We start from the raw sequence: 15,425 nt of genomic DNA, 5'->3' as shown, positions 1-15,425 counted from the left end.
GACATTCATTCTTGGGCACTTTGGGTTTCTGAGCCCATGGGAAAATGTCTGCAATACTATTTTTAGTGCCATAGCATGAGCCTGAGTCAGAGGAGCCAGGTACTGAGACTTGCTGCTGCAGGTGATTTGTGTTTTGCAGTGTAGACATACCCTGAGACATGCTGCCTGCTTGAAAGAGGATGTTTTACACTCTTCTGCCCTTACTACAGGTTGTTTGGAATTTGAGGGTGGATTCACAAAATACTGACTGACTAATGTCAGGTTCTCCCTGTGGTTTTGTCCATCCCTAGGAAAGGCCAGCCTCAGTGCTACTGAAATGCTACACTATAGCAATTCTCTTTTCCCAGGCTAATGCAGGCAGATGTAACTGCAGTTTATGCAAGCAAGAGCAATGGTGTTGGTCTTGGTTTTATAAAATAATGCTTTGGAGTCTTGGCTTAATGTAACGCTGCAGGCACTATAGAAGGCAGCAGAAGGGAGATATGCATATGTAATATGTCTTTGTGATGTGAAATTTGTTTTAATTTTCTGATCATTTGAGTAAATCAGAGATAATACCCATATTGGTTTTCTGGGCACATCCAGGCTTCCTTGCTTGCCATAAGAGGCTGCTGGGATTTCAAGTTCCAGGAACTTCAGTTTAAGGTGCAGATTTTCTAGGCAGTCATTGCCAAGCAAAACACTGAAAACCAAATTTAACGCTCCCCAACTATCAAATGTATATTATTAATCAGACCACAGGGTGGGAGGCATTCACAATTTGTAAAGCTTCTCAGCTATCAAAACGGAAAATTCTTCTGTGCATTGTGTACATAATGCTGATAACTTCTCTGTATCTAGCATAAACACCAAAGCTGCACATTTCAAGGGGATTGGAAAAAATAAGATGCAACACACTGGCACATTTGGGTCCTGTAGTGATTTACAGGAGCAAACATGAATATGTACAGTACTGCTGCACTTGCTTATGCATCAAATTGGTACTAGTTGGTATCCTTTTAGCATGGTTAGTTCCATAGTAATGAGGGGGGGGGAGCGTGTGTGTGCGCGCGTGTGCACATGCGCGCACGCGCCACATTTCAGAAAGGATGTGGAAAATTGAAGAAGGTGCAGAATAGGGATGTTAGGATGTTGTTAATTGGCTAATCGAGTCATTGATAGAATTTTTATCGATGATTCGATTAGTCGATAAAGGAAGGCAGCTCGGCTGTCTTGTCTCGTGCTGGGTCCGGGACCTACCTCCGGTGTGGCTCTGCAGTTTAAATGTACTAAGAGCCGGGCTGCCTGCTCACCCGGCTCTTCATACATTTAAACTACAGAGCCACATTGGAGTTAGGCCCTGGATCCAGTGCAAGCTGGGTCTGAGCCAGGCTGCCTGCCTAGCTGAAGCAGCCTCTGTCCGCAGCCAGCCCGGGCCACTGTGGACAGGTGCTGCTTCGCCGGATGTGGACTAAGTTAAAATGCGATTATCTGGCTAATCATATACTTAATACAGTTTATATCGATTATACAATTAGTCGATAATGCCATTCTGCAAAGCCGCAGCAGGAGCCAGGACTGAGTAGTCCTGGCTTGTGCTGGCTCCGGAGCCACCCATGCTGTGGCTCTGCATTTTAAATGTAGGAAGAGCCACAGGGCTCTTGTACATTTCAAAAGCAGAAACATCCGCAGTGGGAACTGGTGCAAGCGGGGGCTGAAACAGTCCCCACTCACGCCATTTCCCCACTGTGCTTCTGCCTCCCCTGCTCCCTGCAGTGATGGTGTTGGGGGAACCATCTTAGGCAGCTTAAAAAGTGGTACGTTTTCAGTGATCTAAAAGGCTGTTACAAGGAGAAGGGAGGAAAAATTATTCTCCTTAACTCTTAGTGATAGGACAGGAAGCAATGGACTTAAATTGCAGCAAGGGAGGTTTAGGTTGGCCATTAGGAAAAACATCCCAACTGTTAGGATTGTTAACCATTGGAATAAACTGCCTATGGAGGTTGTGGAATCTACCATAACTGGAAATTTTTAAGAGCGGGTTAGACAAACACCGGTCAGGGACTGGGTAGATGATGCTTAGTTCTTCCATGAGTGCAGGGGACTGGACTTGATGACTTCTTCTGGTTGTTTTCAGTTCTGTGATTCTGTGTATGAATATAGTTATATGTAACCATGTGTAATTACCCTTACACGGCCTATAGGCATGAAAACAGAATCACAAAGAGAAGAGAGTATTTCTATCATGTATTTAAATATGCTTGTTCCAACTCCTGTGTCCCAATTACTAGGTTGATGGCCTTCTATTTTCTCACTTTTAGTTCCACCGAGATGCCACTTTTCACAGATGTACTGAACCGTTTCCCCCTTCATTTTAAAACACTGGGAATAAAAATCATAATGGGCCTCTTGTTGTCCCAGCAGATCTGAATTAATTTTTAAAATATATATGACTAGCATTTATCCAGCATTGCTTGGATCCTTAAGGAGGAGCTTAGGGCTGAGGTGTGGAGTTAGGGTTGGAAGGTGAGGAGGAGCTCTGGGCAGGGGACTCTGGGTGTGCATTTAGGGGAGTGAGTGGGGAAAGCGGTGGGGGGGGGGGAACAAAGGGTCCCCCCTCAAGATTTGCACCATGGATGCTTGCTCTTCCCCTTCCTGTCCCTGTCAGGGAGTGAGAGCAATGTGCACAGCTCATCTGCCCCCTGCGCTTCCTAACCAGAGTGAGGAATGCAGCAAACTGTGCACTTTCCCCTTGCTCCCTGATGAAGGGGAACAACCAGCAATGTCCCCGTACAAATCGGGAAGGAGGGACCTTCAGTCCATCAGCCCTCCCTAAAGGGCGCCTGGGAGGTGGGAGGCTGGGGGAGTCCCAGCTGGTGGATGGGGTGCCCCCAACCAGCCCCTTTTTCCTGCCTCTTTCAATGTCTCTTTTCTGTATGGTTTTGAGAGATGCAATCCCATTGCAGGCACATCTCATTTTCCTGGCACAACCAAACCCATAATATATAATTGCAGTATTTTTGTTGTCCAAATGTGTTTTTGCCCCATTCGCATCAGTTGTGTGTGTGTTGCTTTCCCTTAGCGTTCAGACAGTTGAGTTGTGTTGGCAAAAGTGTTCATGGGACGCAAATTTCAAAATAGTATTTTAGAATCTGGTATTTAAAATCACACACATCTTTGTACCAGTAATCCTGGCATGTGCCTCCCATCAGGGAACAGAAACACACAAAGCTGTTCCTATGACGATTTGCATCTAAGCACTGCACCCAGCCTTCTGAACCTTCAAAAGCAAAAAAATAAGATTCATTCAATGAATTTGAACATCAGCTTTAAGGAATTTTCAATTTGCTTTCAGATATTTTAGGAGCAGGAAGGCAAAATGTGTTAGATATGTTATTTGCTCAACAGTGCCCCAGTATGTCCCTGCATAAATAGGGCACGTGGAGCCAGACACAGCTCTGTCTAGGCGCATGCATTTTTTAAAATCCCTGATTCATTCTGCAGATAGGAAATAAAGTATCTCTCCAGGACTGCATGATGCTGCTGTATTGTGAGGAGACTTGGGTGCGGCTTGGCTGTTTAATCCATTGTTTTTAACTCTGGGTTACTACCAAAAAACTTTACATGTCACTGTGGAGAAATACTTGCTGAAAGCATTGGAGAGGCTGCCAAAGGGGAGAGGAAATCTTATTCTGTTGAGATGATGTTCTTCTGCAGCTTTTAGGGATTTGATTTTACTTTGGCAAAGTTAAACACAAAAAATAGTGAATGCTGCCTGTTATTCTAATGTTTCCCTGAGCTTTCAAACACAATGGCAGATCCCAAGCCACATCCTAGTGGAATGGAAGGGAGCAACAAGATTCCTGTCATGTGAGCGAGGAGATGAAATAAGAGAGCCTGCTGCATGTTTGTAGACACTGAGAGCTAGTGAGGATTAATATTGCCCTTGTGAAAAATCCTTTGACATTTAGAACAGTTGGCAGATGGGCAAAGTGGAGTGTGCGCTACTGTTTCCTTTTCCTACTTAAGTCCTTACAGATGGAGAAAGAGGCTGTCCAGGTCTCCATAGGAGAGAGCTCCTCCTTGCTCCAGCTTTCCAAGTGTGGACAGAAGACAAAGCCCCTGATCCCTGAGATGTGTTTTACCTCAGGTGGTGAAAACACAGAACCCCTTCCTTCCAACTCGTACATTGGAGAAGATGGAACCAGCCTCCTGATATCCTGCGCCAAGTGCTGCCTGCAGGTTCATGCTAGTAAGTGTTCCTCCTTCCTGCTCGGGTCTGGGCAGTAGATACTTGGAAGCCTCTTTATACCTGTGCTCTCTGCACTTGCACGCCTTCTGGGCACGGTGGCAGTTCCTGCCACGTAACCTTTCTCCACTTCCTATAGCATATTCAGTTCCACTTCACTGTGTTCTCAGAGCTGTCATGGCTGTGACTATCCTTGGATATTTCTATCCATCTGCTTGCTATTCGTTTCCTGTTCCCCCTGGAATTATTATCTGTGGCTGCGGTGGGGTGGGAAGAAAATAAAAGGGGTGAAACGGGAAAGATCAAGTTCTACCTGATGGTAGCCCCCACTTATACAGGCATTTTCCTTATAAATTCCCAAAGTGCTAAGCCACATTAGTGAGTCTGAGAGATAGGAAAGTGAGGTAAATACAGCAGTGCCACCTCAGTCATGTAAGTCAGGAAGGGTTTATGGAATACTGTAGTTTCTGAAGTTTACTTTCATGTAGTCTGTGTTGCTGTTGGTGACGGTGTTGGTTTATCACTCGAGGCGCACACATCTCTTTCTTTCTAGATGCAAGGTGGGCGAGGTAATCTATTTTATTGGAAAGGTCACAGACCTGAAGAAGAGTCCAGCGTCTAGTAGTTCATGACAGTGATGTAGTAAATTCAGGATTCACTGGTGTGGCATTCTGACAGGTCTTGTGCTCCATTAGTGGCTGCGAGCATTTTTGTATGTTCCCTCAGTATATGTGCCAGCTCTGTGCAGGTAGCTAGCATAATAGACTTCTTGAGACCACAGAGACCACAGACTCAGGTAAGATACGAAGGCACCAGAGACAGGTTTATAGTCGAATGAAGTACATTAATAGTCGTCAGTAGCCAGATGGCCTCCAAGCCCCTATGTGTTTGTACGCTTGACAATGGTACCCTTGACAATGGACATGGCTCAGTCAATCGTATGGATTTTACTATTGCCCCCTAGGCCAGCCAAAGAGTGAAGTTCAGGTACCCCAATGTTTATATTACAGAAATGAGCACTCTGATACACACCATACGTATCCTCTTACGCACTAATGACATGTTTGGTACCTCCCCTTGTACTTTCCTCCAAAGCATTCACTGCCCATTGTTCTGCTTTCACTCTTATTATTTCAGACTATTTTATCACATACTCAGCTGGGTGTCCCTGTGCTGTCCTGGTGGACTGTATTTACATACTTCATGTGCTTTTAGCAGTGCTAGCACTTATAGTGCTGAGACACTGACTTGCAGGCAAACATCTGCTTTCCACAAGGCCTGTCTGTTACTCAAAGTACACCTCCTGCTTACTTTGGTTCAAGCACCAGGTCCATGCTTCAGGCTCTTTCTTTCTCCTACACAGTGTAGCTTGTAAGCTTGTCTCTTTCACCAACAGAAGTTGCTTTGATAAAAGATATTACCTCATCCATATTCTCACTGATATCCTGGGACTAGCACAGCTACAACAATACAGCAGATCATTACACATTTCTTTGATTTATTATGCCCAAGAGAAGATTTCTGGTGGCAGCTGGTTGAAGGTGCTGGCCTGCGTCAGGAGTATTGTAGATCCTACGGCATCTAGTTATGGTTTGCGTTAGTATTAAGAGGTGGTAGATTACTGTTCTGCTGTTTGACTTGACAGACGGAAAGAATTATTTGACTTGTATCAGCAAAAATTGCTTTTATGGACTCAGCTTTATAAAAAGAAATGTTGAGCACAAATGTCTCTTGTAGGGAATTGAAATTAGAATAAAGGATGAACTTCTCTTGCATCCACGAGCCAGTCACTTGTGGCTCCTGGTGGGTAGTACGTTGACATAGGTTGAGTGCACCAATGATAGAGTGGCTTTCTCATCTTGGAGATAGTCATTACTGGAGAGCTGAGTCTTTTTCTACTGAAAATGTACACATGTATGGAATAAAGGTATTCCAAACCATTCTCAGCAAACCAAATTCTGATTTGGAGAGGCATGTATATGAATAAAGCAAAGTTAATCTGCAGTCACAGACAGAGCCTGGTGCATTCTGCTAATCAGCTTTAGTTGTGAGGCTTGGGTTTAGCTGCTTCACTCTAGGAACCTTCCTGTCTCCTCATCACTGTCAGCTTGCACTTGCAAATTCCATTAAACATTTGATTTTGGTGTGGTGAGACTAGCTAGCTCACTTTGTAGAATAAAGCTACTACCTCGGGGCTTTTGCCGCTGGTCTGGCTGGGTGCTGTAAAATTGCTCAGCAGACCTCCAATTTGGAGGAGTCTTACCTGGTTGTGACAGGGGGAAGGACACAAGGAAACCTCTGCCAAGATTTCTAGGTGTTTGAGGTGCTACCACTATCTAGTGACGGGAAAGAATAGTTACTTTGCTTATTTGCTGCCCTTGTTGCATTTAACTATAGATTCAGTGCTTCATTAAGTCCCTAGCTCCCCTCAGAACACGCTTCTTCCCCTCTCCCTTGTACAGCTATCTCTGGGAGCTAAAAGCCTCCTATTTAGAAGGACGAGATTTTGCTTCCTAGCGATATTCAATAGCACCTTGGCTCCTGAAGAACAGATAGTACTACTCAGCTCAAAATTTAGTCTGAGCAGCACCCTATATCTTAATAAGCAAGATTCCTTTTATTTTCTGAAAACAAATTTAAATATCAAATGTTTCTCATGTAGTTTCTCCTTTGGGCTTCTTGCATTTTTTTTTCATTCTTTAGTTTGTGTGTCTGTATCTCATTCCCCTTTCGGTCCAAAGGTCCCTGATTGGTGGTCTTGAAACAAGAAATCAAGGCTGAAATTTCAATCTCTTCCACACAGGTTTGGGCTCCACAGACATTTGACTTGCGAATGTGAATGTCTGTTTCAAACCAATTTCCTAATTGGTTTTTCAGACTGCATCACCCAGCTTCTTTTGCCTGTTCTGGACCGGATCCACTCTCATGACCTGTCACATGATGGAAAGGTGCCTCCTATGCGGGAGGCAATCATGGGTTTATATTATGGACTCTTTACTAAAATTGTCTGCATTATATAATTGCTCGTTGCAGAGGTGTTGTGTTGACCTCCCAGGCAGCTGTTAATAAATTGGGTAAAACTTTAGTTTTGCCTGTTCGGCTGAGATAGCAGCACCTCAATTTCCAGCTGTTAGTGTGGTAAGCTGAAAATTTCTCCTGCGGTGCTTGGAAGGAAGGATGGCCCACTGGCTTCTTGGGGTTCATGAAATCCAGCTTCAATTACCTGTTCCAGGAGAGACTTCCTGTGTGATGTGCAACAGTAAGCACATGGAGCATTTAATTCAGCACTGTTTGATTACTTTATTTACCTTTCCTCTTCTAGTAAGATCCTTCTCGACCTCTCTGCAAAGGTGGCTGCACCAGCTGGGCTAAAATCAGCTGATAAGTCTTACCTCTTTTCATGTGTCCATTTAGCATTCAGTAAGGCCAGACCTGCTGCGACCAGTCTCTTGAATGTTGTGCCAGACATCTCCTCCTAACCTCTTGCCCTAAGGGGGAGTCGGGTTTCCTGTTCTCCTGTGACTTCAGTCCTACTCAAAGATGACTCTTTCTTCTGAGTTTTGTATTGTCCTTTGGATTTTGAATCTGTTGATTCCAAATTCTGTGTCTAATTTCCGTGGTGGATTTAACCTGAACTGTCAGCAATGGGCTTCATGTATGTGTTGCCAAGAGTGTGAGGATACTTTGGTTTCTTTCAGGTTGCTATGGAATACGCCCTGATCTAGTGAATGAAGGCTGGTCTTGTTCACGGTGCTCAGCCAGTGCGTGGGCAGCGGTAAGCATCCACAGCAGTGGAGACTTGAAAGAGAAGGTTTTGGGGAGAACTACCTGGATGCTTCCACACGGGGGGAGGCAGGGAAACAGAAAATCTTTCCCAGCATGCTGTTGCCCTAACTTAATAAATACCTGGGGAGATTCGATTTGGGATCGTCTGGGTAGCCTTTTCGGTTAAGCTTTATGACTCTCTTTTTTAAACTGTAGGACTGCTGCCTTTGTAATCTCAGGGGAGGAGCTCTTCAGATGACCACTGATGGAAGGTAGGTAGCATTTAAAATGTCTTGCATGTGTACTAGAGACACAAGGTACTGTCTTTTATTGAACTGACTTCTTTGGAAAGATCTCTCACCAACAGAATATATAAAAGATTTATTGACCCAATAAAATATATTACCTCCCCCACCTTGTGTCTCTAATATCCTGGGACTAGCACAGCTGCAGCTATACTTCATTGCACATATACTAGCAGTCTTGTCCAAGCACGAATGCAAGTAATTTTGTTGATGATGTGAGCACAGGTCATGGTGCTCCAATGTGGGAAGTGTAATTTTGCCTCGCATGCATCCTTTCTGCTATCTAGAAGGGATGGGTGAACGTGGAAGTCTGGGCTGACCCTGTCCTCTTTCTGTGCTCTTAAGAGTCTGATTCTCTGTGTGGCCCCGAACACCATTAGTGTCATTGACTTCAAAGGCCACACCTCTGAGACAGTGCTCAGCACCATGCAGGAATGGGTCCCTGTTGAAGAAAGTGGATCCCCATTGTTCCAGAGACCTTTATCTAGTGCAGCGTGTGATTAATAACCAGATGCTAATAGTACCAGTGTTGCCAACTATCATAAATGTGTCCAGATACTGTAGAAGAGAAACCAGAAGAAATGTTAACAGCCCTCTAGAGTTTATACAGCCCATAAATGTAGCGTATATTTTTTAAAAATATGGCAGCTTCTAATTTCTGTGCTTTCCAGGTGGATTCATATAATCTGTGCTATTGCTGTCCCAGAAGCCCGCTTCCTCAATGTAATAGAGCGCCATCCTGTGGACATCAGTTCTATTCCAGAGCAAAGGTGGAAACTGGTAGGTACTTCCTGGGGATTGCTTGAGTGTTAGCAGGGTTTTGGCACACTAATGAGAAGAACAGCAATGATCTGTGTAGAAGCCTCAGGCTGCAGGGGCTAAAAGATGTTCTCCTGTTTATTACAAGAAATGCCTCAGGAAGCAGGGCCATTTAGATGTGTCTGAGTGGGTCTGTTTTCCTTTAAAAGGCTTCACTTTCTCCATCAGGAAATATTTCCTATCTCCATCCTCTGTGCAGAGATTTACAAATGCCCCCTTGTGGTTATCTCAGGAAGGAGGAAACCTGGAGAGGATGAATCGGTAGAATTCCAGTTACTGGCATGTAACTGAGTTCCTTTCTGTGGAGGGTGCACTTGCTTCATCACAGGGAATTACTAATAGGTGATTAATGATTAGATGGAGTAAATGAGTCTTGGCTTTGCCGAGGGTGCTGTGTTTTCCCAGCTGGTTCTGAATACCCCACTGCTATGGGTGCGTTTGGTAGATAAATTGTGCCTTTTGTTTTCCGTTTGTGTGGGAGTCAGTTTTGGACAGCAAGAGGGGGACATGGTGGGGGAAGATGTCATTAGCACTGATGTATTCGGTAGTTAGTACGAATGTATTCGTTAACTGCGTAGCTATGTAAAATAGGCAGCCCAGGCAGCCCCTCGATGAAAGGTTAGGAAAACTCTGTGTATGCTCCTAGAGCTCTTCCTCTGTTGTGCAAATGGGTTTTGTACACAAATGTGAATGTAAAAAGCATTCATTATTCAGGTTGCGTGATGGAGCAGTGTGATGCGAGAGTGATAAATCTTGAAGCACCACTCTTTATGGATCGTCTGACATTTCCAGCGTGCATCCTCTTCATTACCACCACTTGTAACGATGAATTAAAAATCCTTTTACACAGAAGTCGCTTGTATTGCTTAATGGGGCCTCACAAGGAAACCTGTTAACTCCTGCCTGACTGCCCTGCAGCTGAGCAGCATCCATCAGTGGAGCTATGATGCTTCACTTTGTCATCATGAACTCCAGCCTGCTTGTGTGTGGTAGGACTCCGGGATTAAAGGGAAGACTGTACAGGGAGAAGAGGGCACATGTATTGAGGATGTGAGAGAGGAGCCCACAAATTCTGGAGGCAGGAAAGTGAAGGTGAACAATGGAAGCCTTTGGTGTGATGCTTGAAGTAACATGTTTCCATGGATTTCTGACCACTGTGCAGCATTTTACAAGTGTCAGAGTGCATCATGGATTTAATAAGCTTTCACCTGAGGCGTTTATTTGAATAACACTTAGCCCTTTGGCCCATGATCTGATTTGGGCCTTTGAGCTACACCTCCTGCACTGTACATGGTACCCTGCATGGATCAATAATCCAATCCAGTATCCTGGTAAAATTCTATGTTCCTCTTTTAGCTGCAGTGAACATTTTAAGAATAGCACTCTTTGTACTAGCTTAACTGCGTTGAGGGTCCCACTTAGGCACAGCTGGACTCAGCTGCCTCAGCGTTTGGTAGGAAGAGAAATACTATCTTCCTAGCTGTGAAATGAGCTTGACTTTGACAGATGGAGAGTGTGGGGATTTCTTGGATAAGCTGGTGGGTTTTGGTATGTAGGGCACAGGAAGTAATATTCAGGATGACAGAATACTAAAATAGCATCCTTCCTTCATCTGGCATCCAAGCCAACTCTGCTTTATACACAGGTCAGCCCAAACCTACCTTTGCCCTTGTAACCATGTCACCTGTCTTTTTCTTTCATGCTATGATGTAAAGAATTCTGTGAGAGACCAGATTTTCAGAGGTGTCTGTACAAGGGCTCACTTATGCTCTTGACATTGTATGAGCAAGTGGGGGGAAAGAGCGTTGAGTTTTCTGCCTAAGACATTACAGGGTTTGAGATCTTGGCTAAGGTTTTCCAGATTTGCTAAATTACTTGGGCACCACTGGACGAGCGAAAGACGGTGTTGGGACTAAGAGCAAGTGACTGATAGTATGGTCTAAAGCTAAGTAGAGTATGAGCAGCAACTGTGAACTTCCCATATACAGCTCTGCTCCACTTGAAGCTCTCCCTACTATTCTCAGCCTGGTCCCCTCCCCACCCCACCCCCCTCAATCTGTTAAAGCAACTCCTGCTGTTTCAGTCTTGAACAGACAGTCTCGCTGAAGAGTAGATGCTTTTATTCCATGAATAAATATCCAAAAGGGCATGGAGTGAAAAATTTCCCCTATGGTTTCCAGCATCCTCTAGCAACAGTCAACCTGCGGAACTCCCTGCCAGAGGATGTTGTGAAGGTCAGGACTTTAACAGGGTTCAAAAAGAACTGGATAAATTTATGGAGGATAGGTCCATCAGTGTCTATTAGCCCGGATGGGTAGGAATGAGTAACAGGCAGGGCTCAACAAATAATACAATCTACTCGCCTGGGGCGAGTAGATTGCAACCCGGAAGAGCCGGGTTCGGGCGATCTGCGCATGCGCAGATTGCCGGACAGCGCGGCTGATGAGCGGGGCTTGCCGCGGTTCGGCGAGCCCTGGTAACAGAGGGATGAATCACTTGGTGTTACCTGTTCTGTTCATTCCCTCTGGGGCTCCTGGCACTGGTCACTGCTGGCAGACAGGATACTGGGTTAGATGGACCTTTGGTCTGATCCAGTATGTCTGTACTTATGAGAGAGAGAATTTTTGCATTTGGTTACCTCAGATTGGAAATCAGAACACTTATTTAGCTGTCCATTTTTTAAACACCCACTGCTCCCATTGGAAACCAGTAATAGCTGCCAAGGCTGAGCCCTCTGAAAAAACTAGCATGAGGTGCTTGATTTTGAAAAGGTTAGTCTGTGTATCCCACTATGCACTGCTCCATCTTCATCACAGCAGCTTTTCCCATCATTTGCTAGAATCTCAGTGTTGTAATTGTGTGCCGTTTATGCCGAGATCAGCCATTGCTCTGCTAGCTCACATGTCTGCTTGGACACAAATGCAGCTCTGAAGCTTCTGGCAAGATGCCAGTGTGGCTCTTGTACAAGGTTTCTGGTGCTCCTGCAGTCAGGACTAGTTTTAGAATGTAGGAAGTAGATTGACTGTTAGCCCCTTTACCCCACATTACCCAAACGTCTGCGTGCTAACAGCCTTGTTTGGTTATCTGCTTATGGGTGCCTTTGTAATATATACGCACATATTCGTGTTGGAAACAATAATGGGTAAAAGTGTTACTATATTTAATACAGCTTTACTTTCATGGGCATCGTAACTAAAGGAAGATACACTTCGTTTTGAGCTGCAATTTGAAATGAAACGTAGCGTCAGTAACTCAGAGATAAAAGGAGGCTTGTTCTGGATGGTAGGGTGTAAAGGAGAAGGCTCTTGAACTAGCAGCCATGGTAAAATTCTATGAAATGGCACAGAGGAATTTTGAGGTAAATGAGCATAGGGGAGTACACAGAGAAACATGGTTTGTGAGGTACCATGGAGCAAGTCCATTGAGGCTTTTGGCAAGTGCGTCATGATGCAAGTGGGGGAACCAGTGGAGTTGTTTGGAGCTGAGGAGGACAATGGTTAAGGTCACCTTTCTTTGTGTGTTAAAAGGAGGTAGAGGTGTCCTGTATGTGATGAGGCTCATGGTGACCATGGGGAAGGGAGCTGGAATCAAAATGAGCAGCCGAGGAGGTAAGGCTGAAAATTCCAGTGGTGGAGTTGAGACGAGTGTGTGGAGCTGAGATGAACAAACGGGAGATGAGAAGAGGATGAAAAAAGAGGAAGGCCATACGTAGCTGAAGAAAATGAACTAGAGTAAAGGGAGGTGGCAGGAGATGCTGCTCCTGCGGATCCAAGTGCATTTTGTTTCTGTTCACGTCTCTCTTCCTTAGCAACAGGGAGAGGGGCAGCATTTTCTGTAGGTGCAGGGTGAGGGCCTGGCGTAACTTGTTGAAAACAGTGTCCAGTTGATCTGAAAATGCGCAAAGACAGTGGCTCCCCTTGGAAGCATAGACATCTCCGTTCATTTGAGCATGCTGCATCGTTATAAAGAATGCAGTTTGCATGGCTTCTGATTAATGGTGTATTACAGGCCTGTGTGTGTGTAAATTATTTATGACGTGGAAATTCAGAATAATTAGCTGTCATCTCTCACTGGAGTAAATGAATTGTAGTGTTCATCATGCTGTAGACAGCCCATTCCTTACACTCAGCTATGATCTGATTTTTTTTTTTCTCTATGCATTTATTCAGCGTGTTTTTCTCCAATACCCTAGACATTCTTTTTCTTCCTACCTACTCGCCACTAATTCATATCTGTCGGCGCATCTTCCCCACAACACTCTGGACTTACAAGGGCTGTGAGTCACATGCCCCACACCTCCAGGTCTTCCACTTATGCTCTGTTTCCACCATAGTCCACATCTCAAGGTAAATGAAATTTTCTGTTGTCCTCTGATCATAATTGATCTGTCTTATTGTTCCTTTTGGGATGCCTCTTCTCTCAGAGTGTCTCTGCCATTGGGATGCCATTAGATGTGTGTGAAACCCTCAGGCTTGGAAGCAGGCTTTACAGCAATAAAACCAGACTCTCTGTACTCAAGGGTTAATACTCCCTTGAGAGGCTATATTGAGCACTGTGTATATCAGTGCTTGTCCCTGCTAGGGAGGGAATTAGGTATTGACAGTTTAATAATGAGATCTCATTGCTATTGACTTGCTCTCAGTGCTGTGTTCCTGCTGTGCACTTTGCTATGGTGCTTATCTAGCTTTTGAACATGGCTTACAGAGCGATAAGGCGTAAGTTATTAAATACAAAAAACTACATTCAAGCAATGCAGAGGGCCTGACTTGGACTCACAAAAGCTAGGACATTCAGAGTGAAAGCACAGGGACAAATGCATCCCTCTATGCACTGATTCCTACATGAGAAATTATCTTAGCTTGTTGCATCCATGTAGAGAAGTGTTTCTGAGCTATCTGGACATGGCAGAGTGTGGCAGGAACATAGTGTGGTTTCCTTTCTTTCTTTCTGCATTTATGGTGGGGAAAGGAAATATCTGTCCCTCTTTGGGGCAGGAATAGTCTTTATTATAGCACCTGCTACAGCTGAGGTGGGGAAGGAAGGTGCTTATTTCTGTGAAGAGAAAGGGGACACTGCTGTTCAGATGAGGGGAGAGGGAAGCCCAATGCAGGGATTTCTTCCAGAGAATAGTACCAATATTTAGGTGACTACAAATCTACTGCCTATCCTTATTCCCATCTACAAGATATGGGGAAATGATTTCTGTATGATAAATATTCATCCCATACCTCTGTCCTCATCACTTGCCCATGAATCCATCTTCTCAAGATTCCATTTGTATGAACAGTTGAAAATGACGGCCAGCTGTTTAAAGGACAACCTCACCCACTCCCGACAGTGGAATTATCTCTTCCTCAAGTTATCCCAGTTTGCAGGATCTTGTAGAGGGCAAGATTCCACCCACCATCAGTGACAGCTTTTCTAGACATAAACATGTTATGAACTAAGGGTGAGATTTATACAGGTTAGAAAAGCCCATTCCCCATGGAAGTCAGTGAATTCCTAACTCCATGAGGCTCCTTTGGAAATCCCAGCCTAAAAGTCTGATATTCCACATTCCTGCAGGGCTGGAAATGGGTGTTTGATACCGTTGGAGAGAGGGTTGATTCTCATCTTCCCAGGCATGCAGGGCTCACTGCCAGCTCTGCAGTATCATGAGATTCTGGACTTTTAAAACAAGGACATGTTTGTTTAGAAAGACAGTTTCAGATCCATTTCAAAGGTGTCTTAAAGCTTGTCTGCTCTACAAAGTTAGTTTAGATTAAGGTCGGTGTGAATTTATAATGCAGTACTTACTATAGAATAATTTCATCTGTGGACATTCTTATTTTGGCAAAAGAATAGTAAATAATAGGTTAAAGCATTGCCGCCAGCCAGTGCGTAATATTTTCATTCCAGAATAAGAGTTCCTTGTCCCAGTTTAGTTTAATTTGCTTGCAAAGAGGATTGAGTGAACATGTCACATTTATTCTGGAATAAATGTGTCCACACCACAAGTGTTATTCCTGAAGATCTATTTTGGAGTAACTCCATATGTAGACAAGTCTTTACATTTATTACTTGCTTTCCTTTCTTTCTAATCCCTGGATAATTGGTCTCATAGTAACCACAGCAGGTGGCTTTACAGAGAGGAATACAAGAAATAACCCAAATGGGGGCAGAGAACATGATTTCAAAGCATTCTCAAACCTGTTTTTAACATCTGTGGCATATTGAAAATACATGTTGTAGTGTGAAGGTTTTAGTTACTCAGGAGTGACAAAGCAGTGAGAGAGTTGCATACTTCAGTTTATCCTACATAAATGCCA

The 15,425-nt window shown here is 44.3% G+C and overlaps 1 protein-coding gene across 1 annotated transcript in view; it reads left to right on the top strand.

Annotated features, from left to right (window-relative positions):
- The window catches only part of KDM4B (lysine demethylase 4B), a 193,820-nt gene that overhangs the window by 164,473 nt on the left and 13,922 nt on the right, over window positions 1–15,425 (top strand). The window contains exons 15-18 of the mRNA XM_075903063.2: window positions 4,009–4,231; window positions 7,927–8,003; window positions 8,210–8,265; window positions 8,970–9,078. Of these exons, the coding sequence (XP_075759178.1) occupies window positions 4,009–4,231; window positions 7,927–8,003; window positions 8,210–8,265; window positions 8,970–9,078 (465 nt within the window). The remainder of the gene's footprint in view (window positions 1–4,008; window positions 4,232–7,926; window positions 8,004–8,209; window positions 8,266–8,969; window positions 9,079–15,425) is intronic.

This window comes from Pelodiscus sinensis, chromosome 32 (genome assembly GCF_052426305.1).
Source record: "Pelodiscus sinensis isolate ZL-2025 chromosome 32, ASM5242630v1, whole genome shotgun sequence".
Lineage (NCBI taxonomy): Eukaryota > Metazoa > Chordata > Testudines > Trionychidae > Pelodiscus > Pelodiscus sinensis.
This window is presented reverse-complemented; position numbering and strand designations above follow the sequence as displayed.